Genomic DNA, 25250 nt, shown 5'->3' on the forward strand with positions numbered 1-25250 from the left:
CAATTTCAGGCGGCGTTTGGGGGTGCGCTGAACTAATTCAAGCTCCATTGAAAATAGTGTAAAATCAACCAAGTTTGGAGCCCCATGGCAGGCAACTGAAGTCCCTGAGGCCTCTCAAACAAAAATCAATGTGTTGTTTGGTCCTTCAGATTTCATTTGATTTTCAATTTTTAGTAGGTTAACCAATGAATTTTTTAATTATCCACCCAAAACAAACTCACCCCCCAAAAAGTGAATGTTGCCAAGCCCTCCCAGCAGCCATTTTTCAAATGACATCCCTCACCTTCCTGGGGCTCTTCTGACTAATTTTCAATCCCATTTTTGTCTGCTTTGCCCCCAGATGGGTGCCCCTGAATCTACAGAGATGATCCTGGGCCATACTGACACAATTCCACCATTTCTTGGCCCAAACAGACCCCTCTTTTCGAAACAATCTCTGGGGGGTACTTTTTGTGCACCTCGGCCTGGTGGAGAATTTTCCTTGAATTGGGACACTGCACCCTTGGGTTTGAGTAACTTAGATCTGTCAAAAGGACCGACCTGATAAAATATTTCGGTTAAATTTAACTGACTCAATAAAATATTTTGTGACTACATGAGCAAATGAATGCAAAGCTATTGGATCTAGGCTAAAGGGAAGATTATTTGTATTAAGCGAGGTGAAGCAGTTTTGACTGCAGGAGCTTACTTCAAATTTATATTCAAAAGAAATGCCCAAAAGGAGTACACATCAGTATCATGATGCAGCCATGTTTGTCTTGTTCCCTGCAGACCCAATAGCAATTGTAATATACAACTTCACATGTTGAAAAAGGGGGACAGACTACTGTCCCAGCCATAGGCTGTGTCGGAAATGGGCTCCCAGACTGCAGAGCTACAGGCTGGGTCTTCTGTCCGAGTCTGTCGCATCTCCGCAAATTTCCAATGAAGTGAAGAGATTGGGACGCAGCCTCAGTTTGGTTACATTGGTTTGAATGGCAGAAAAGCAAGATATGGCTGCCCCGTGATAGAGGCCACAACAAATCACATACTCTTCCATTTCATCATTCCTCTAGTCAAGTTTTATTGATTCTCATCACTGTAATCGCATACACGTTTGGTACATATGAACAGTGGAGAACATGACAGTTTACAAGCATTTTCACATGAGACACAGCACTGTAGTCGAGTCCAACACAACTCCTTTCACATCCCTAGTTGTACAGTAGCCAAGTTAACAATGACAAGGGAATGCTTTAGTGTCACAGTTCATTCCAACGACCAGTCGGCAAATTGACCCTGGCACACCCCCAAGAAAATGCTTTTGCTACGCCGCTGGTGATGTGACCATATTAACGACTGGTTCTCTGATGATTTCTTATCTTAGTAATTTCTGCTTAAAAAAATGACCCTAGAAATTGGTCACAACTTCAGACTGAATTCAAGTCACAGATTCTGCTTACTGTCCAAACCAGCATAATACAAGCTTACTTCCCCAGTGCCCTTTATAACCGGACTCCCGCGGCCCATGGGACCAGGTACCATCCAATCAGACAAGCACATGTATCTACACCTGTATGTACCGAGAGGCCTCTGGGAACCATGCCAGAAAGGAAGTCAGTCCAGTCGACTCTCGTTCTAACAAAGTTCCAGGGATCAGACAAATTACTTAGTAATAACCAGGACTTTGTTATAACAGGGGTGGGAAAACAAAAACATAAGAAATCAAGAACTTGGGATGCTTGAAATCTGTTCTTTATAACATTTTTTATAACGAGAGTTGACTGTACAGCACATCATCTCAGACTTGAATCAAGTCTACTTGTAACTTCAGTCGAACCTCATTAATAACAGCTCTGTTAATACAACGTTCTGCTTCTAACAAGGACATGTTTAGGTCCCAATCCTTTGATCTTCATTGTTTCATTTCTAATACAAAGTTCCTCTTATTAACCCTAATCCCCCTAGGAACCACTGAAATCCTGCATAACCTTGTGGGGTTCAGCATGGTTAGGGTCAACCCTAACCCCCTAGGAACCATTGAAATCTTGCATAACCTTGTTGGGTTCAGCATGGTTAGGGTCAACCCTAACCCCCTAGGAACCATTGAAACCTTGCATAACCTTGTTGGGTTCAGCATGGTTAGGGTCAACCCTAACCCCCTAGGAACCATTGAAACCTTGCATAACCTTGTGGGGTTCAGCATAGTTAGGGTCAACCCTAACCCCCTAGGAACCATTGAAACCTTGCATAACCATATTGGGTTCAGCATGGTTAGGGTCAACCCTAACCCCCTAGGAACCATTGAAATCTTGCATAACCTTGTGGGGTTCAGCATGGTTAGAGTCAACCCTAACCCCCTAGGAACCATTGAAATCTTGCATAACCTTGTTGGGTTCAGCATGGTTAGAGTCAACCCTAACCCCCTAGGAACCATTGAAATCTTGCATAACCTTGTTGGGTTCAGCATGGTTAGGGTTAATGAGGTTTCACTGTATGAGCACAATACACATATACTTGCACAATAATTCTGTTCTGTTAATAGATTTTGCAGCAAACTGAAAGTATATAATTGTAGGTATACATGTGACTTGGCAAAGACAATGGTTTTACATTAATACTTAATGATCAATACATGCAGAAATAACTGATTATGCAAGCATTACATGTTTCAAATACTCTTATCATAAACTCTCTTATTAATTCCTTTACATCAACATTTTACTTTTTATGCTTAGCATCATGCTTAGCAACAAGATGTGAGAATACAAAATCGTAAAAGCACTCAACGTAGAGTACGTTTCCCAGGCTGAGCCAGGTAAGCACGTAAAAACTTCTCAATCTGAGTAAGACCAAAGGAAAGAAAGCTAAGTCTCCAGTCAACCCCTCCCAATCTAGAGAAATCATGCAGAGCCCACGAGTTTCCACTAAACAAAATTGAACAAATAAAACGTTACAGTAACCACTAGGCCACAGGCCCCGATCATCCACTGCAGAAATGATTTGAAATATTCAATAAAGCTCCTTGTGCAATACTGGAGGAGTGTCCCATGTAAACGTGGGCGTGAGGCCTAGTGGATGGGGTGTGGAACTTCTGATCATTGGGTCCAGGGTTCAAATCTAGTCACGGGCGCACAGCTGTGACTGTGGGCGAGTGACTTTACTCCTCCTGGGAGTACATGATGGATGTATGTGAGCCTGAGGAGGTGTGGACAAGCCAGTAAGTGCCTGAAAATGGCTGCACTGGTCTGTCATGCCAACCGCGGTGGGCTGAGATTTATGGGATTGTCACGGTGCAAAGGGACAATACATGTAACCATGCGTGCGGCTCCTTGATCATGAGATCGTCAGCAGTCGAGATCATCTCAAGACCAGTCGCAAGTAACGAAGCGAAGGATGACAACAAAGGAATGCTTTCAATGGAGTTCATTCGAATAGCCTGTGACTAAAAGTCGGACTTGAGATGTTTTGTTGGTCTTGCGATAGCCTACTAGGGGTCTTGCAATGGTCTCGAGAAGTCTCGACTGGAACACCAGTCATCACACGACCTCGATTGCAAACTGCAAGGATTCGTATTGTCAAGGATGCCTACATCTGGCTTGTCAGCATTAGTTTTAAGATTCATTTTAAACTTGAAATTTCTTCAAGGCAGCTGCCAAATTGTGACTGATAAAGGCCAAATATATAAACGTATATTCAAGTCACCCCGGTGAGGATTACACTGTCGTGTCTAAATCTGAAACACTTTCAAATCTTGGTGAGGGGAACTATGTAAGAGCTGGCATGTGTCAGACTTCACTAACTAACCCAGGCTACAAAATAATCAACTCAATATGAAATCCCAGCGGACAAAATGCTAAAATGCAAAAATAAAGTAACCTAGACAAACCCGAGTACACACACCTCACGTATGAGTTAGGGCTAAATATTAAACTGAATAAATTAATGCAAACAGGTGAATCTAACGTATAATATTCAACCAGACAGTACATGGTAAAAGACATTAATAGAAAAAAAATATATCATTTTACATATTTAAGCACCGCAAGAGTGGTTGACTTCAAGTGCAAATACATCAAACCACTGCTGGATTTTTATTGTGATTGGCATTAAGCAGGCACATGAGTTGCATGGAAAGAAATAACCACTACCATCAGGGCAAAAACATTTTCTTCGGAAACTTTAAATCAAGGCACATAAATGTCTGGCATCCTGTGGCATAATGCATGATCGGGTTTAGAAACTCCAAGCATGAGAGCGCACCAAAACCAAGAGAGGCTTTGCATGGCAGACATCTTGCGGGGCAGCTCCTCCTAAAACAATTATGGCTGCTTTGATCAAACTGTGTAAATACTTGAATTTGGAATATACATGTAAATGGAGAATGCACTGAAATATGTCAAAAGGAATGGTGTCAGAGGTCATCGGGCAAGGCCGCCTTGGTCCGGAAGTATTCCTTGAGTCGTGCCAGACCATATTCCTGAGAAAGATACAAAATAAAGAGCGAAATCGAATCGGTCCCGTACCGGTAGGTATGGGTGTGGAAATCCACTATGAAAATCAAGCAGAATGCCTGCCACGCAAGCAGATCAAGAGTGAAAAGCAGGGTTGTAGCTAGGAATTTTTCAGTGCCGACTGTTTTTGACAAGGTTTAAAAAATATAATTGCCCATTTTCTTTCTCAACGCTAAAAAAATAGCAATTATGTGTAATTTGCGCTGGCCAGCAAGCTCCACTTTCATCCCCAGTGCCAGCTAGCGGTGGCCAGTGTGGCTACATCCTTGGTATCAAGCGCTTAGCAGCAATGACTCGGAACAGGGTTTCGTGGTCCCATGTTTGTACTTTTTGAAGCAATGACAGCCGTCTTTTGATCAGCGTCACAAAAACTTGGACTTAAGCAAGATTTTGGCCACTGGCAATTCCACTCACAGAACTGTACTTTATGTACACAAATGCCTACTCCTTTGGCGGCAGCAAAGCATCACTTTGAGACAAGCGGACTTTGGACTTGGCCAAGTTTGACTTATCAAGGTTTTACTGTTTATTTTAAGACAGAATCAACTCCTTACATTTTCCCGTTTTTTCTTGAGTTGGCTAAGTGAACTGTAAGATACTATCATGACTGTGATAACTTACAAGAGATTGTGAAAGCTTTGGGTGACTTTGTACCTGTTCAAATAGATTAAGGGATTTTGAAAACAATTGTTTTGGCCCCCCACAGTTGTCAAAAGGGCCCAAACTTCTTCCTTACCATGTAACCAAAGGCTGTGTGGGATACTTTGGCCTGGACGCACGACCACATCACCCAGAGAAGGTGGATTACTGGTGTAAACCTAGAAATGAACGCAAAAACAGGTGGACAACTGATTAAATTTATGTGATTAAATTCTTCCTCGCTGGCGTCACTTCAAAGGAGGAAAACCTTTTGGCAAAATACCTTATTTTTAAGCCGAAAAATGAAAATGGAAAGACGATTCATTTCAAATAATGGAGTACCTTGTGATTTCTTTGAGCAGGAGTTTCTCTTCGGCCTCAGTGCTCATACGGTTGCAACCGCTGCTGTCGCCCTCCCCCGCACCGAGTCTTAGCCCTTCCTCCTCCGTGGACTCCCTGACCGAGTGGTACTCTTCCAGGTATGCGCGGATGAACCGGAGTTGCTGCTCCTGGCTCGGGTAGTCCTCCGGCACCAGACTGAAGTAGGGGGCGCTCTCCTTAGTGTAGTCAATTGTCCACTCACAGAAATGGTTGGCAAAATCTGACGCCCTGGGGGCAGAGGGCAAGACGGCAACGGCTTGGTGAACCGAACCAATTCGGACGTTTTGTACAACACAGTCACTTAGGTTAAAATGAAGGAACAGCACACCACTCAGACATGATCTTTGCGTACAAATCTGCAGACAGCCACATCGATACTGATCGCCCAAGTGACCTACCTGTGTACAATGCGCTTCATTCCGAGTATGCCCCATGGCCCCGGTGCCAAACTCAAACCTGACAAAATGGCAACAACCTAACCGGGACGCAGTAAGATTTCAGCCAAACCCCCTTATGTCACCCAACACTTCGGTCTTCTGTTACACACATGCAGAGAGACAAGGTGTTTAAGTCTCACTTCCTTTCCGTTATTCACTTTGTTTTGGATCGCTCTTGCCGCTTAAGACCAACCAGGGCATAAAATTTTCCGTTACCATTGGCGGGGTCTGAGTTTGTTCAAGATAAATGCAGTTTGCCCACCTGTAGTTGTAGCTCGCGTACTCGTAGTCGATCAACACGAGGCTGTTATCTTTGATCTCTGGGCACCCCTTAGCAAGAAGGATGTTACCTAGGCAACAGAATTCAAAAATCAATCACAAGATGGGTCGGTTAGTACCTAAAACTAGGTCTGTGTTGTATGAGTGAAATGGTAATGAGTGCATTGTACAGATGAAACGAGAAATGGGCTGGCTGGTCCGGCGGACTTTGAAAACATCCCGTGATGCACCGGTAAGACAATGATGCTGCTACAATGAATGGTGTCAGTGACGGTCCTCCGGGTCTGCACAACTGTCGGCTGCTGTCAGTTTCCGTGGCAACAGACCTATCACCTCCTCTCCCTGCTGACTGAAAGCAAGTAACGCTCTCTTCTCTGGCCGGTAAGGATATGTACCCGCTGTGTCTTCAACCAATCAGTCAATAATCAATTAGTGATTGCTGATCAAAAGGAAAAAAAATATGTCCGCTGATAATTCTGATTGGCAAACACCATTACCACTGAATCTGACAGCACTTCCGGTATGCGGCGAAGGCAAAAGGAAAACCTGGCCTTGTGTCTTCTGCACGTGCATCTACTTTGCAGATCGGCAAGAGTTAAAAGGAGGAAGGTTAATGGAGTGCAGATGCTGAAATATGAACTAAAATGAGTTTTACAGTAAACTTTTGAAACAGCTAAGAGACACCCACACATGAACAGAATCATCCAAATTTTTTTAAAACACTGGGTCATACCTCCATATCCTGTTTAAAATCTTTTTCTCCATGCAAGTACATCATCTAACCGACCCAATTAAGCAAACTAGTCACTTAGGCAGCTTTCTCCCATCGATTACAATTTCCGTTACGAGAGGTTTACACTAACCTGGACAGTGAGTTTTTTAACAAGATCCAAGACCCGATTCCTTAAAACCGCTTCATTTCTGAAAACTGTCAAATTTACCTCAGTGCTTTATGCACTGGTCAATGGCCATGGATATGTAGATAAAATGCATGTGCCGGCTGTAGAAACTGTCATGCACCACTGTCGGTCAAAGGGCATGTAAATTTTTGACTAAAACTCTGCCTGTCTGTCCAAATGCCTTTGCTGGCCAAGATAGGAACAACCTACTACAGGCATGGCATTACTGAAATAAAGCAAAACCTACACATGAAGCAGGCGCAGTGTTTCTGACATAATGCAGAATCAATGGTCGGCACAGTGTTAGTGAAATAAAGCAAACACTGAGGTTGGCGTCGCATTATTGAATTATTTTGTCTGGCTTCCTATCGCATGTGTACAATGGTATTATTTACCGCTTTTTTTTTTGGGTCACCTAGATTGTTGATTCATAAATGCATGCAAAATACAACTCTCCCAAAATCAGGTTTAAGGAGGCAAAATCAATAAGCCCACACCCCATCCTCCCCGGGAAAACAAAACTAGGACACTCCATGGGTTCCTACATGTAGGATATTGATTTGGGATTCTGTATGTATATATACATGTACAGGTGCAGATACACCTGTATCCAAATATAATAGATTGAGTTTACCCTCTGATTTTTTGGGAGGGAAGGCTTCACCCATCGCGGTGGCAATAATGTGGAACAAAGACAAAATCAGAATGCCTTTTAAAATGTACACGCGTACATGTGCATTCATCGGTCTTGGAATTCTTTTCCAGGCACAGAATCAAAATGGGACAAGCTCTTTCCATCCTAATGCCGATGAAAAATATGTCTCGGACCAGTGGACATCGCAATGAAAGCACATCATACATAGTGTCTGCATAATTCAGAACAGAATTAGAATGTGTATATCAATTTAACTTGCACCTGAATTCCGACAATGAAATCATGGTTACGTGTACGTGTGTACCCATAGAAATGGAATTTCAAACACCTCCCTGAGAAGCGTAACCGTGTAACAGGCATCTTGATTTTGAGTCAGGGGGTGAAAATTGAACATGTTTCAACTGAGCGAGTCCCAAACACTGCGACAGCATTTCCAGTGATTCATCTGGTAGGGGCTAATCAAGACCGCGTGCGTGACCTCCACCGGAGGATGACTGACCCGTCAAACCTATGCACGGGCTGTGTCTCAGCACAGCGTGTCCCTTGGGGCCCTGTCTGCAGCATTCACAGTGCAAAGGCCAGGTTCTTCATCCCGGACATAAAAAGACAATAAGTTGCCACGGAAACCAGTTGCTAGGCTACACATTCTGTCAGAGACAAAAAGCAAAGGAGGGGAGGTAAAAACCCAAAAGATTTATTGTGAGCTCTGGATAATAATCCCCCCGACAGATCACGGCTCCGCCCTTGAACGGACTATCCCCCTTGCCTGGGCAGGAAGTTGGACATCAGTCAGTTCAGCTGGTCAGCTACGTTTGATTAGTCATGTTTCTCCCCCCTGGTGAGAAGCGGCGAGGATTGCTCATACCTTCCTGACAATCGTTATGACAGAAAACTACGGGACTCTTGGTGTTCGCAATCAGTTCCCTGCGAAGACGACAAACAGAGGCGGACAACAGCAGAGGGAGGGAGAAAAAAGAAGAGAAAATACAGGTTAGTCTCAGTTGACAAGAAAAAAAAACCAAACACAAAAGGGAGGAAAAAAAAGAAGTTACACCTGCCTGCTATTAACAGAAATACAAACATTGGGTGACTGGTTTCGTGGAGCTGTTAAACACACGGACTTGGGTCATTTTATAAATTTGGAGTCCAATTTTTTGGGAGTCCCTGTCACATGACACATGATTTTTTGTGAGCTTAGAACGCATTGATTTCCGAGAGCGATTGAGTCATGAAAATTACCTGCCAAACAAAAACTCAAAAATTCATTTGAAGTTAATTTCAATCAAATCGCACAGGTCAGGTGTACCACGATCACAAAAGTGTCACACTTTTTGGACCCCCAAAATTTACAGAATGACCCATTTCTGCCGAGGGAACCATCATTCCTTCCCACAGCCAAGCAACATAATCTTCAGTGATAGCATTTGCCCTAATAATCACATAACAGAGGCAAGTCCGGGCCTCGCAGTTGGCAAAACTGTTTTGGCCAAATTTTGCACCCACAATCCCAGAGGCCCGAACACTAGAAACCTTCCCAAATCCTCCAAACTCATCGAATCTTGAAATGGAGATACAAGTACAGTGGCAGCTTCCATTTTACACCTGCTTTCAGTGAGCATCAAGCGCCACAACCCGGATGAACATGCCTCGATCCTCAGAGACCTCTTAAAATCCTGCTGGACAAATGTGGAGGACTTGGGAGGGGTGCATTTCAGAAGATCCATGAAACAGACCCAAAATTAAAAAAAAAAAATATCTGAGAAAATCAGTAAAACGCAGGCTACGTAAAGTTGATAGGAAAACAAATTTAAAGCTCACAGAAATTTTGGGTGAATATTAAAAGAGTACGACAGAGGCACAGCGTCCCACCACTAACGTCACCAGTGAAGATCTGCCAACTTGCAGGTCCGATGCTGGAGGCTCATCAAATGAATGGCTGTCTGCATTACCACTGCAGAACATCGTGCAAAGTATCTACGGTACATGTACGCATGCTAATGTTATGTAATGACGGCTGAAAAGCACAATTAAAGTAAGTGCGATCACCGACAGGTTAGCCCTAGTTTTTAGAAGAATGTACATGTACAAGTAAGATATTTCAACGTTTAAAATCCAAATGAGGCAAAATAATGTCGTAGGAATATTTATGACCTACATGTACAACACTGGAACAAAGATTTGTCAAAGAGACAAAGCCATGAGATTGGACACAGCCTTTCTTGCTGCTGTAGGTAGCACAGAGGAAGCACAAAGCATCGTGGGAAGCTTATTTTCTTGATAAATGCATACATGTACCGCACGTCCGGTGGACACTGGTCACGCACCAGGTTGTTAAATAAGATCAATCCACTGTCATGGAGGAGAGAGCTTCTGGATATTATGCATGTATCTAACTACCAGTATCACCCACGGAACTGAACAGAGCAAAATAGGGCTGGGTAAAAAAAAAAAAACAATTGTCGGAAAGGTGAAAATGTTTCCCACAAACACAACTCTGCAAAAACTGCGTTGGAAATGCTGAGGCAGAGTAAAGAAAATTTTGGCGTAAATGCAAGGGGCCAAATCACGAAAAGTACTGTAACTCACTTGACAAAGGCGACCTCCTGGGTGAGGTCATGCGACCTGATCTCCTCCAGAAGCCGTTGGTCCTCGGGACTCTCCAGCTCCAGAGTGAGGGCCAGTTTGGTCCACCTGGGGTCAGAGGTGAAAGGTCAGGAGTCAGTCAGTTTGGTTTTGACTCCGTCTCAAATCCCAAGCCCTTTCTGCAAACACTGATCGATGCACAATTGCACAGACGATTTCGGCGAAAAGAATTAGAAGCCATTACTACGAGGCCATCCTGTTTGCACATAAGTGGTACGCGTGTTACATTCCGCTTCGACCATTAGGGTGTCATGATTTGCCAAAGTGTTGGCGCGGGCGCTCAAGTTAACATGTGCCTGTGAGTGTGATGGCCCCCGCTGGAACAGCGTCTCCTCTGAATTGTCTAGACAGGTGTATGCGTTTCTAAGTTGGCTAACGGCCACAAACAAAATCTACAAGCACATATCGCACCTGCATGCTCAGAAATGGTCAAACACCATCAAAGAGTTACATCTGTACATGTCTGATGTCTTCAACCACTCAACATCCTACTGATTATATTGCACTTGTCAGGCCGACTGCAGTGCATGCACATCTAAATCTGACAATCGACTCTTAATTTCTACAAATAAACGGGCCAAAAAATTGACTATCAATGCACCTTAAAATCTTTGGCAAACAATTTGACAGTGGAATAAAAAATGTTTAACTGCTTCAGCACCACAATTTCCTTCAAAGGAAACACAACTACATTTTCGCTTGGCCAGACAGACTGAAGGCTGTGATCAACATGGGAGACTAATTCTAAAGGGAAACCTCTTTCTCTGTAGTCATATACCAGGCACGAAATGGGACAGAGGGGTACCCCCCCAACAAGTCCAATCCCTATACACACTCCTGCCGATTGTTACTTAACGCATCCCCCCCAGACGGCTGAAAAGAATTCCTGAGACACATGTACCAGAATAAAAATGACCAACGCCAAGGCAGGGGAGTGCTCTCTGTCCCATAGTTTGCTTCATAATGCGTAGTCGCCCTCTCAAGAGTATTTCAGGGCCTTCACCCAAACATGACAAAAGACAGTTACCTGTTACCAGCCGGCCAAGGTCCCATCCTTGATCCCAAACAATTGGGCTTTGTGCTATCACTGTGAAGGCTAGCAGAGCTATTTTATTCAGACTGATCTGGGACACATATTTGCGCTGCCCACATAATTGTTTTTATTTTATTCACGTAGTTCGCTGGACTCCCTGTCACCCCCATTTTTGGAATAAATGAGACCTATGAAAGTAAAGCCAGCAGTCTCCTTGAACACCTCAAGGTGATTATCTGAGAGCAGAATTTTTTTTTACGATTCAGAATTATTAATTTTGTACTGACACGACACATGTTCCAATACGAATTACGTACATTTTCATGGAACTTGGGCTCAAAATACTCAATTTATTCATTTTAAAAAAATCTGCAATGAGCTTCTTTAGAAGCCCATTCTGAGTACTGTTTTACTGAGCATAACTGTGGGAAAACTCATATACATGTAATATAAATTTTCAGGCTTTTTTATCAATCATATTAATTGATGCTGCATCCAAATCATCTGTCTTGGGCTAGGTCTAGGTCTCATCCCATTGGGGACGCACTGACAATAGACGTAGCCACAACTCTGAAAGCCCTCTTAAAATGGGCTAATGCACAGCGACTAGCATTGTCTTAAGCTGAAACATATTCAAACATACATGTATGAAGTGCGCATGCGCGTAATCAAAACTACATTTAAGTGGCGCACAATGGCATGGAAGTGAACATATGTGGGGAGGTTTCCCAAGGGCAGCAGAAAAGCAGGCTACAAAATACCCTGATACCAGCCCACACAAACACTGAACGTCAAGGGTTCAGGGATGGCATATGCACATGTACTACGACTATATAAAGGTGGACAATACTTGCCAAATTTTTAAATAACTAACCAACTGTATATAACCCCTAGGGTGTATATAGAATCATATTGAAATCGGAGGATTTGGGACTGTTAGGGTTAATTAGCCCAAAACACATCCACCCAATGTCACAACTACGGGTTACATGACTGGAATTTATACGATGTTTCATACAAGTACCACAACCTCACAGGTACATTTTGTAACAATCTGGGGGCACTCCCACATAACGATATTAGAGACCACGATAGGCGGAGCTCAACGGGCCACCTTCAAGTCAACACACAGTCCACCTCTACAGAGTGATTCCATACTGCTAGTACATGTACATGTCATCTTCATAAGCCGCAGCGCCCATTATAAAGAATTCATGGACAACTTCCAGTGACTAGCAACTCCGCTCAGGGTTCTCGGTCTTACACTAGGCCTTCATAATAAGACGAACCATCCGTTGACTTACTTGTCCATGACTTGATTCAGCCATCTGGGCACCTTGCACAGCGGCAGGTCCAGGAGGTGGAATTTGGCGAGCTTCTCCGCAATCTCCACCGACAACTTCGGGTCGGACAGCTCTGCTGTGGTCAGGCATCGGGACTAGAAGCCGGAAAGATACATGTTCACAGAAAATACGTACATAAATAAGAGACCAAGTTCTGTGAATTAACTTGAAGAAAACCTCTTGCAACATCAATGTTTTTTTCGACCTGCAGCTTTAGGGTTGCATGCGATATGCGTGTACGGCTGATGTAGAGTAATCGACGGGAATGGACAGTACGTGTATAGACTGGCTCTGGCTGCTACATTTCCATCACGCGTTCCGTTGCTTGTGCGCGGCGCGGCGGGAACCAGAGCAGCTTCGTTTAATGCACTGAGCTTCGCACACGTGTTTTCACCAATGTGACAGCAAACATCAATGGGAACTGTTCGTGAAAGTTGAAATTAAAAAATGACATTTCGGTGACGAACAAGTGGTAAGGTTTGTCTAAATTTGCAAAATAATCGCCAACTTTTCTCATCAGGCCAATGAAATAATAGTCCAAATTACAACTATTCCCCAATCGGTGAGAATGGCGAACGGCAGCTGGCGCCCTGTACATGTGAGAGGAACTTATTATCAGGAATGAAAATGAAAGTTGGGACCTATAAATGTCCTTGTTATAAGCATGAAACTTGTACTGACAGTACTCTCACGAAGGAGGTTCAACTGTACATGCACTTAATGAGGACCCACGAACAAAAGAGGTCCACATCACGCAAAAATGATGCGGTTGTCAGAGCCTTGCATGGACTAAACTACGTCTACAAAAGGTTCTACCTCTTTCTGGATACCAGTTTGAGGGGAATTTTTGTGAAGAATGAAGAAGAACCGTGAACACTGTTTTCAATGCAAGTATTTGTGACCTGTCACCACAAAATGAACTGAAAGTTGGAATTTTCAAAAATGGAATTATGGGTATTTTTGAATCCACCAGAGAGAGAGCTTTCCAGTGGTACATGTATGTACATGGAACACTTAGGGTAAAAGGATAAGGTGACAAGTTATTCTGGCAGCTTTGCAGCTTTGCATCTTTGCTTCTACATTTCTGACAGAGCACGAATAATGCTATCACCGAAATTGCTGAGAATATGACACTTTTAAAATCTGATTGTTCAAAGAATTTGGAATTAAATAGACGGGCTACTCTTTCCAAATATGACGCCCCAAAACTGACCTTCACTTCAATATTTGACTTTGAACCCTCAAACTACCGTACGTAGGTAAAAGCAAAATCTGATTTTTATGCTCATTTTTTCGTGCCAGGTCACATTTTTGGGGTTGATAAATTTCTGCGCTTCTCTACACAACTAGACAACTGGACTACGCAACAACTGGACTTCTGGAACATACAACATGTACAAGACTGACCCAGAGACAAAAGCAGGGTAATTATGAACTGACTCGTTGATCGTGTACTATCGTTAAAGTCGTGTACATGTACATGTAATACCCATACTTTTCTCCAAGGAATTTTACTAAGCTTGCAGAGTTTCTTTTTGAAATGACAAATTCAGAGCAGTTTGTAGATTTAACCCTAACCCTCCTCGATCCTTCACCTGTTGGAGGACTGACGAGTGTTAGGGTCAATGCAGGAAATGTCCATTGTACGCCAGAAAAACACTTCACCACTGGGCTTGTACTTGTGTTCTTGCTGCAAGACAGACGTTATAAGCACTAACCTCAGTCTGTCGGCCCAGTGGGTGTTTTAAGAGTAAAATTTGCTCGCTGAAATTGGCAACACGAACAGGACAGGAACAAAACTAACATTTCTCATGGAATGTGTGGTAGGCAAAATACATGTACATACATGTACCGGTACATGTGTACAGTATACATGTACATGTACAGTGTAGATCTTCACAAATTTCATAACTTAACCCTCCTTTAGTTTTACAGCACAAATATGCACAAGTGCCCAAGGTCACTCTCTTGCATGTTGGTGCAGTGCACAACACCACACAGCTGTGCTTCTTTGAGGTGTTTATCAAGTGACCCAAAGAGTTGACTTCAGCATAGGAGGGTTAATACACGTACATGTATTTCCATGGCTTATGTTATTTTCACACACTTCCTTCACTTTCTTACACCCAGAAATTTGTATCGATTCCCTTGTTTTTCCCCGGTTTTTCCGTGCAGGGAAACCCTCAGCAAAATGGGAAGAAAGAATGGAAAGTTGTAACTCACGGGAATGTACTGCTCCAATCTCCCCTCAGGGAAGACCCCGTAGAGCTTGGGCCCCTGCTGCCGCTCCGACAGCAGGGAGAAGATGATGGTGTCCAGCAGCGGAGCGTCGCTCTCGTAGAAGATCTCACCGTAGACCCGCAGCATCACCTGCGCCGGCTCATTTTTCCGGCCCTTTTCATTGGACGGGAGAGAGCAGAGATAGAGGTAGTTACTCAGTCCGGCTCTGAGGTGGGGTGGACGGAATCGCACACGGCAAAGGAAGAGGGAGGGAAGAGAGAGAAGGGAACAAGACCAAAGGAGGTGCACGTTAGTAAAACCCTGGTTAGTTCAATGTGGTGACCTACTCTGTGAAAACGAGTCAGAGGTCATTTCAATTCTTTGGAGGTAGGTGTTGTTATTCTCACTTAAGTCTGCTTGCAAAAATTTGAAATGTGTTAAAAAAAACCAAAGTGGAAGTATCTTTCCCTCATGTATCAACCTTTGCTCAGAGTCATTTTCACAGAGCAAGTCACAGGTGTGGAACAGGTCCAGAGGCAGCGAGGGTGGAGGAGTGTCTTTCAGACCAACTGCCGCCCAAAGACAAGCTGGCACAGAAGGCTCGAGTCCAAGCCCACAAATCTCTGATTTGGACCTTTCTAGATCCTTCAAAATCTGCCCAGGGGATGCTACTGGGTTTCGCAAAATAGAGTGAAGTCGTTCCTGTTTACTTTTACAGAGATACAGGAACTTCAAATGTACATTTACCAGTACATTGATGCACTTTGCCAATTGCTGCCCAGAAGTGAGAATTTTGGAGGATTCAGGAAGGTTCACACTACTGCTGCACTTAACCACAGAAGAATATTCCTCCATGATTTTGCTTTGTGGGAAAATGGAACCTGGCAGCCACCATTTTCGGTCAAGTTTTGCCAACGTCAACCATTACCACTGTACACATACACATATACCAGTGCATGCGCTTCAGATGGTAGGCATGTAAGCTAAAATTTCCTGCAGCAATCTGCCTTGTTCAGTTCACCTTCGTGCAAGTTTGCAGCCTTATTACGTTGACTCTCGTATCAATTTCTCTATAAACCATCCTGAATCCTACCAAAATGTGTAGCAAGCCAATGACACCTTCTTAGCAAGGGCTCAAGGGGCAACAAGCCCAATGTTGAGAAACAGACCAACAGGAGTGACTGGGCTCTACGGTACCTTTCTTAACCCCTTCCCCCCGAAAAAACCTCCCAAAACCTGGTGCAATCTGAAGGATACGGGGAAGGTGATAGCGAGAGCAAAGACGACGAACACGTGTAGATGTCACATGTAAATATCCGCCCAGGTTTGGGCCAAGACAACCTCAGCCCAGTTCTACTAAAAAAGACACCACAACCACCCTCACTTCCCGGACCCACTCCACGTTGGTGGTCCTTCTACACTGTAGCAGGCAAACAAACTCCGACCTTCTTGGCGCTGGGCGATGTCCCTGTGATTATTGGATGGCGATACAGGTGGAGCAGAGCCTTGCGAGGCTCATTGATGTCGGCACAAGCAACCCAGGGGGGCAGGACACAGACAAAATGGCGTGGGGCAAATTGCGGACTAAGTCCCCTGCGAAATGCATACATGTACAGACACCATCAGTAATCAAATCAAAATTGTCAAGATTGAGGTTTTTTTAACGTGCAGGGTCACGCTATTTTGGGATGCAGTAGTCCAACTCTTCCAATACTTCATGCACTGCAGGGCTAAAAATTGAAGCATGCGAACTCTTAGTTTTGAGAAGCACAGATCAAAAGATGCAGTCTGATACGGGTACACTGTACAGTGTACATACATGTATGTACCGATACATGTACCTAAGGGTACATGTACTTTTTCTTTACAATTTCTCCATGCGCATTCGTTGTAATGACAGAAAAATGAACCTTGTCAATGTTGACAAGAAAGCTTTCAATCTTTGACATCGTGAACCTCTTCGGCCTTGAGGTACTGGTACATTACATGTACAGGGTGTTTCAGAAAAAATGTAATCGAACTTTAACCCTTGACAACCTTCCCCAACCACACGGAATTGAACACCAGTAAAAGGTGTGAATTTGTAACACTGGGTAATGTACCCCTAAACTGCTTGTGCTTTAACATGGGTTCAGGCATACCCAAAATAGACAGAGTCCAACAGTTTTTGTGCACAGTTTACCATATGGTGTTGGAATTTGTGTGAATGGGTATGGTTCCTAGTGTAAATCACTCTGGGGAGTGAGGGTTAAGGGGTTACTACACCATACTATAAACCTTTCAGCAAGGATCATGGTATCACTTGAAAGTAGAGATTACATGCCTTTAAATGACACCGGAGGTTTCTTGTCCAGGGTCACATGCATGATTGAGCACCATCACCCAAAATTTAAGGTGCAAAAAATGTGGTTGGTTCACTTTCATGTGAAACAAAATCAACACAATTTCTCATTTTAATGAAAGATTATTCATTCGGCACACATTCATCAACAGCTGTGCTGGCTGATTCGGTTAATGCATCTACATATGTATGTTCATGTACCGGTAGGCAGATCTTTTTTTTCTGTTCTTCGAAACTTTAGTAAATTTGTCAAGTGCATTTTGTAGTGGCCCACCGGACCACCAGTTTTATCAGATCAGCTGGTCCGCCCACTTCTTCTGGCCTCCGGCCAGCGGACCACAGTTAATTTCAACCCCTGGGTACATTTTTTTTTTTCGTGTCCCTGTCACATCTGACATACATGTATGATTTTGTAAGTTCAGAACACGTTTCGAATTGTCGACGGGTGATGGATTAATACAAATTACCTGCATAACAAATGGTAATTAATAGTTTGAAATCAATTCCGACGATATTTCCATGTCAAATTTAATAACAAAGGTCAGATGTAACGGGGCGTCGGGGACACAAAAATGTCAAATGTTAATTTGACGCTTAATTTCTGGAATTACCCATGGACTCGTACACATGTACATGTATGTGGACATGTGCATGAGCAATAATTGGTTGGATTTCGATTTGCCTATGTTTCTGCATTAATAATCTGCATATGTACATGTACATGTATGCACAAGTAGGGTACATGTACATGTCTCTTAAAATTCTATCCCACTACGAATAGGAAACTACGTGTACATGTACACATGATTTGATGTACATGTACCGGTACATGTACATGTCCATCTAGGGTTGCATAAATGACACAACTTGCAAGGCACAATTGCAGAGTACCCTGCCACCCATCTGCTTGGCTGCACCCATAAAGGGTGCACCGTCCCACTTCAGCATGTTCAAGGCAAATTCTCCGCCGGGCCAGGGTGCTGAAATTAACAGTACCCCCGCAGTTTTGTTTGAAAAAAGTTTTTGTGTGGCCCATGAAATTGCGGGATAGTTTTTACACGTATCATGGCCCAGAATCAACTGCCTGGGATCCGGGGCTTCCTGTCGAGGATAAAGCAGGCAAAAAATGCCATTCAAAAATTGTCCGCAGAGCCTGAGAAAGTAGGGGGATGTCATTTGAAAAATGGCTGTTGACAGACTTGGGAACGTTCACTTTTACAGGGGTGACTTTGTTCTAGGTGAATAATTAAAAATCTAATCTACTAAGATTTGAAAATCAATTGAAATCTGAAGGACCCAACAACACATCATTTTTTGTTAGAGCTCGGCATTGGGGACTTCGGTTGCTCGCAACACCGTTTTCAATAGTGCTTAAATTAGTGCAGTCTAACCCCACGGCTCCTCTGACTGACCTGAGTGACCTCCCATTGATAAACCAGACATCACGTACCTGTGCATTTGTATACAATGCATATATATGCAAATTGGATTGGATCCTGTTATTCATTTACATGTACTGGTACTCCTTGTCACAAGAGGGGTTTTTGTTTTGTGGTGGTGTGACGGATTTGTTTGTTTTTAGGATTCATGCCCCTGGAGAAATTTTTCACAGGAGACTTATGTATGAGAAACCCATTTCCTTACGGACTGGTCTGGATGTCTGGTTCATTTCTTCAACACTGCCACTATGAATTTACATTGTACGTAGCTCGGGCCACAAGGGGGGGGGACCTTCCATTTGCCTTGTTTGTTTTTTTTCCCTCCCCTTTTATTTTACGCAGCCTGTAACAAATTTCAACTTTCTCTGCGAACATACATTGTACATGTATCATACGGTGTACATGTATCCCCATATTAAACCGGGGCAAAACTGCATTGAACTTTTGGCTTTTTCCAACACTCCCCGTTAACAATTATATTCATTTGGTGCTGAAATGATGCCGTGGACTTAGCCAAACCAGTTCACTGACGTGATGGCAGAGTAGGGTGTCTCGCAACCAATAGAGTTGACTAGACAATAGACATCGCCGCTGGGCATCACCACCCAGTTTGATTTCAACGTCAGTGAAAGGCAAGCCTGAAATGATGCTCGTGACTGAAGATGTTATCCTAGGGCCGTCTTACATCGAGATGATGCTACATGCACTCATTCTGGTCTACAATCGTTGAAAAAACTTTTGGGATATGCCTGAATGCAGCCCTGCAAGTGGGCGTGGCACTGATTACATCAATTCCTTTATCTTTCTACTGGGGTGATGTCCCGTACATGTACATGTAGTGAGGAGTATCAACAGTAACCATGGTAACCCTCTATGGATGGAGCAATGTGAGTCCAAAGGGCTGTTATACGATGTTTGGCTACTGAAGCTTTTGCGACGTCTAGTGAAAACTTGATGTTGCTTTAGCCTGTGTTGTAGTCACCTGTTACAAATCTTGTGGCCGGCCACTGTGCTTTTTCCACTTCCTCACTTATGACTTGTCTGCTGAGGATCCGGCACTGTGGCTGCATATTTCAATTGTGGTCAAATCAACATTTTGACTTTTGTTGGCTCTCTTCTCAAGCTGTTTGATCACATCTGGAAAGGATAGGTCTCGCAAAGCCAAGTCATGTTCTGTATCAAAGCCCTACTTACTTATTTGGCTTAACCCTCCTATGCAAGGATGCGTTCTCAACACAGTTGTCCTATAAATCAAAATCAGTCAAGTGACATATGATACATGTACACTGTATGTCAATGTACTGTACAGGGGAATTGGAAGGAATTTTTGACTGTTTTTGACGGTTACAGCAAAAGGAGGGTTAATATATAGAGGTAGAGGAGACCACGACGAATCTTTTGAAATTACATCTCCAAGGACGCAAGCTACGTGCACATGCATGTATGGATGGTTGCAAACTGTACGGACAGGTTGACACATTTCATGTATTTAGGCCTATCATTCTGTAGATATTATTCATAGCTTTTGCCTTTCAACATCCTAATCCTCATACATGTATTTTGAGCTACGTACATCATGTACGCCCTACCTGCATGATCATAAAACAACAAGCTCACCAGACAGACACAGAGTAACAAAACGTGCCAAAATACAAACAAGGACACGTACACGTACATAAATTAGCCTTTTGCGAGTTAACTTTGACATGTTTGACCCACATCTGGTACACTGAGTTTGTTAAATTCATGTGAACATAACAACTTGAATTCTCCTTACTAAAACCACTGTTGCTATACCTTGTGATTCGGGGCAAGCTTTTGCTTAGTTACATGTACATAAGACTTAAGAGACGCCTTGCAACAAAACACTGTTCCCAATGGATAAGAAGGGCACAAAGGAACCAGTCAATTCCAGAGATGTTGGTCGCTATGCAAAAGCTTGCCCCGAATCACATGTATACATGGTACAGCAATAGTGTCTTACTATAGTCTGTTCAGAGACAATTTTTTCGCGTGAAAAAATTCCCTTGAAATGTAGTAAAATGTAAACTCGATTAAATAGAAATTATTCCTAAGCATATACATTACAGTTCGATACGTCTGTTTTCAATGCATTTTGTAAGTGTTGGCGGTGTGTTGACGTTACTATCAATGTGTTTACGCGTGTTGACGGTGTGTTGACGCTGATTAGTACATGGAGGAAGGTTCCTTCCTCCATGATTAGTACGACCCGTTCGGAGTAGACTACTTCCCTCTTTCAATTCACTCACCGTAAATCGCGAATTTGGAAGTCGCTGAACTTGATTCTTCTCCACGTCCCTCCTAAGTAATCCCTGCACCAGTTGTACGCTTTCACCTGGGTATCCTCGGGCACTTTGGCCATACTTTTTCACCCCAGCAATATCGGTTTATAACTCAGTGGCCTCCGTTCTTCGTAAATGTAGCAAATGTGCAACTCATCAGGCGTCACGCGTCGTCGGTGCACCAAAGGTCCATCCTATTTACATGTCTGATGACTTTATTGCGACATAATTCACGTGCGTGCGGTCGGGTCACCGCAAGTGCGTGCGCAGTTGCGTCAGACAGCGACCTCCAGAGTCAAACGTTTCATAGTACCCATTCCCGAACGGCGATATGTTCGCGAATGGTGCAAAATCAAAATAATGACCACCACTGTGGATTTGGCTGAAAATGCATAAAAATGTCTTTTTGATAGCTTTTATCTTCTGAATAAAGTATTCCTTCACCATGGTGTTTCTTTGTGTAAAATGCAATGCATTTTAAAAACAAATGAAAGTTGAATTAGTATTTTTTTAATGAGGACAGGCTGTGATCCAGAGGTTGTGTCAATCAAAGAACGTGTTGGAATCACTCAACGGAGTGTGGGACTGAATCAAAATGTTAATTCACTAATTGATCCAACAAAGGATTTTTGTTTAGGAAAAAAATTGTACTTCGCAAGTTCCCCAAGACGCGTCGATCTCTGCACGGGGCACAATGTCTTGGAAGTGATGAATGGATATTGTGCAAGCCAAAGTTTGAGGTCATGTCTAATTTGTGTCCTTCTAGATTTAGATGCAGCGTGCACTAATTGTTAAACTGTCAGCGTTTTCAAAGTCGTCCTTAATTGGGGATCAGTATGTAAAAAATACCAGTGAAGAATTTTCTCAGAAGTGTAATGCATTATATATAACGGGTTTGCCCTTACCCAACGTATATTTATAAGCACTGTATGCTCAGTGCTTGTCCGAGAGCTTGCGAAAAAAAACCTCACAAGCTTACTTGGGTGGGACTCGAACCCACCACCTCCTGCTTACTAGTGCAGATGTCTTAACCACTCGACCACCGAGCTTGCCGGGGTCGGCTGGCCGGTCCGAGTCAAATGAAGCAGCGGGTACTGCAAAAATACATCTTGATAAGTGTAATGCAGCTGGGGAAATCTGCAAAATGAAACAATTTATACACGCCTTGTATTGCGTAAATATGACGTGACAATGGTGCTTGAAAAGTAAATTTTGGCCGTTTCGGAAATGTTTGGAGACGGAAAGAATTCCTCCTTTACTTGTGCCACGTGACCATGGGGGGGGGGTACCTAAAGATTTCTCAAAATGGTTGGTATCTTTTGGCCTGTCACAGAAAAACTCCCAAATGCCAGGCGCGGTAAGAAGGCGAAGATATCGGAGAAAATCGGGGAGGATTTCCTCTGTCCAGTTGTACCTGACTCTTACAAATAAACTCAGTAGTAGATTAGATTTATCGTAAGATTATCTTCCAAACAAAACACAATAACAAATTTTTTATGAACCCGCCGTGCGTGCGTGTTTAGGCCATCATGTGCGCCGTGGCTCTCATCTGCTGCGTAGCTCAACGGGAGCAGCGACAGTTTCTTCAAATTGTCCGTTTGAGAACTGGCTATCACCCATTCTCGAATGGCGAAACTTCTCATCGGGATGAGCAGCAACCCGTCAAAATATCCCGACCTTGTGCACGTGCTGGTTTTTATATCCCGGAACCGGTCAATAAACCGTTGGTGAGTCAGACAAAGGATTCCTACGGAGCTCTGGAAGTGTCATCCTACTTGTCGAGATAATGACGTATTTTATCTCAGTATGGCGACATATTACGGGCAATATGGCGACATCATGAGATGTCTTATCGCAGGATGAAGACATCCTCGAATGGAGATGACAACATCCTGAGATAACATACCATGGAATGACAATATCTTAAAAAAAAAAAATACATCTTGATAATATCCTTAAAGCTGGACGACGACATCCTGAGATAATTTAGCATGGGATTATGTCGACATTGTAAAGGGTAGACATCACACTTTGCTGGGTGTTGACGTCAAGGAATAAATTATACGCTAAGGATGTCGTCATCCCATAATGTGTATTCTCAGGATGTCAACGATTTGCCTTCATGATTATGCCGTCATCCTGAGAAAAATAAGTCAGGATCTCAACAAGTCGGATGGCACTTCCAGAGCTCCATACTAATCTACTCATTTGGCACAAGTTCAAGAATTTACTTTTTTTACTGAAGGGTGTGCAGTGAAATCATCCCCTCTGGAAGTACATTAGCTTTTTATCGTTATGAATAATAATACTTAATGGGTGCATGCGTAGTTTGAGCTTGCCACGGTTGGGGAAGAGGGCCGAGATTTTTTTTAACCCCACGTGTACGGGTACTCAATTACGCCGGTACTTGGTAACTTTCATCCGGTTAGCAACATTGATGATCTAGCTCACTTTAGGGGTTGGGGGTGTCTGTTGAGGGTAACCCACCACCGAAAATGTCTGTCAGTTGTGAATATGAATAAATAAAGCGCGACATACTCTACATTTTACAATAACTTTCATCAGGTTAGCTAAATTGTTGATCTAGCTCACTTCGGGCATTGGGGTTTCTGTTCGGAGTAACCCGCCACCACAAATGTCTGTCAGTGCAGCCGTGGATATGAATAAAGCGAGTCATGGTCTGCATTTTGCAATAACTTTCATCTGGTTAGCTAAACTGTTGATCTAGCTCACTTCGGAGGTACCACTTATGGACGTCTGTCATGCCCCCACCACCCAGCCAAACTGTCTGCCAATGGCACCACATGGACCCTGAGTGAGTTAGGCATGCTTGGATCAACGTAGGTTTAGGCAGTTAGCTATGATGGGTTGAGCTAGCCGAGTTTTTTGGGTCACTAAACTGCCCTTCTCTGTCACGTCCACCATGGCTGACCCGGCAGACGTCCAGATCCCATAATAATGGTATTATTGGCATATCATCATGTACCTAGCAATTGGTTAGCATTTCAGCTAGGCTCCCGGTCTATTAGGAGGGGCATTACGGTGATTGTACTTTTTTGCTCTTGTTGGTACCGTGGAAGCCACATTCAAGAGGGCGCTATCATCCAAGAGGGCGCCGGAATGAGACATGGACCATTCTTAATCTTGTAGTCCTGTTGTTTGACATTATTTATATATATTGTAACAGTGTTCAGAGGATAATATAAACCCACTGTGATCTCTCCTTTCCCCCTGTATGAATCGTTTGAGATTCCGACCCACGAAAGTTGTCACATACTAGTTGTGATTCATGTTTTCCATCGCCACCAATTGTTCAGTTTCCCAAGTCACATGCCATTTTAACTCGATAAAAAGGGAAAAAAGGAGGAGTGGCACTATTCATAAGGCACCACAGCATTTGTCATCAGAGATCGGAAAGCTCTTGAAGTTGGACAGGAAATTCGGCATGAAACAAAGGTGTGACTCTAAGCACAGCTGTGTACAAAGTACTTCAAGTAATGTGGCTCTACACAGTTTGGTTTTCAGATCGACACGTGTGGTGTCCTTCTCTTGAGGGGATACTAATGATGTTTGACATTTATTTAAAGAAAACAAAGCTCATCCTGTTTTTTCTTCTTTCTCTCTCTTCTTTTCAAGTTGATACATCGATACTAATACAACGCGTACGCCCCCGTAAAAATTATCCCCAATACAACGTGGTTTCTTGTTACTGTCATGGGGCGGGGGGGGCTAAAATCGACCTCGACAATGAGAGACGACCGATTTGGGGAACTTGTTTCATCTCTATACCTACTCAAAGAATGTAAGAAGAAAATGCCCTAAATTTGGCTTCATCATCCAGAGGGACTTACAAGATTAGAACAAGAAACTGACCGTTGTTTTTACGGCATCCGAGATACCCTCACCGGACAATATCGTTTTGGAGCCGCCTTTGGTTTCTGTGAGAACAAACTGCTCGTCCCCAAACGTGATATCCATGATCCTGTGTCGGTGTTCATGGTGCAAAACACAAAATATGAGCTACTTTCAGTTATGATTGAAACAAATTATGATGTAATTCATCAAAACGTTACCATTTTTCTTTTATATGAAATGTCAGGTTCTAATGAATTATTTGATAGAATAACAAATTTAAAAGAGACAAA

At 43.2% G+C, this 25250-nt stretch overlaps 1 protein-coding gene across 2 annotated transcripts; it reads right to left on the reverse strand.

Annotated features, from left to right (window-relative positions):
- Positions 1-1038: 1038 nt before the first annotated feature.
- LOC110975035 (choline/ethanolamine kinase-like) lies at positions 1039-21315 on the reverse strand. Of its 2 annotated transcripts, XM_022227125.2 has the most exons (10): positions 21073-21315; positions 16468-16615; positions 15026-15196; positions 12764-12897; positions 10370-10474; positions 8649-8707; positions 6213-6300; positions 5475-5741; positions 5230-5311; positions 1039-4459 (listed from the first exon to the last, which is right to left on the reverse strand). In XM_022227125.2, exons 1-10 carry the CDS (start codon positions 21183-21185, stop codon positions 4394-4396), a joined length of 1233 nt encoding a protein of 410 aa, XP_022082817.2. In that variant the 5' UTR covers positions 21186-21315; the 3' UTR covers positions 1039-4393. The 2 variants fall into 2 exon arrangements, with proteins under 2 accessions (XP_022082817.2, XP_022082818.2); XM_022227126.2 differs by lacking the exon at positions 16468-16615 and having other exon boundaries at positions 15026-15248; positions 21073-21313.
- Between the last annotated feature and the right edge of the window lie 3935 nt (positions 21316-25250).

Source organism: Acanthaster planci, linkage group LG20 (genome assembly GCF_054643075.1).
Source record: "Acanthaster planci isolate LZ-2023a linkage group LG20, COTS_SCS, whole genome shotgun sequence".
Lineage (NCBI taxonomy): Eukaryota > Metazoa > Echinodermata > Asteroidea > Valvatida > Acanthasteridae > Acanthaster > Acanthaster planci.

What these genes read in the sequence shown, in the direction of transcription:
- LOC110975035 (XM_022227125.2), bottom strand. Translation starts at nt 21,185, where the DNA reads ATGGCCAAAGTGCCCGAGGATACCCAGGTGAAAGCGTACAACTGGTGC. An exon ending in CAGGAGGTCGCCTTTGTCAA is followed by an intron (nt 8,708 to 10,369) that starts GTGAGTTACAGT and finishes TCGTCTTCGCAG; the next exon opens with GGAACTGATTGCGAACACCA. An exon ending in TACGCGAGCTACAACTACAG is followed by an intron (nt 5,742 to 6,212) that starts GTGGGCAAACTG and finishes CTCTGCCCCCAG; the next exon opens with GGCGTCAGATTTTGCCAACC.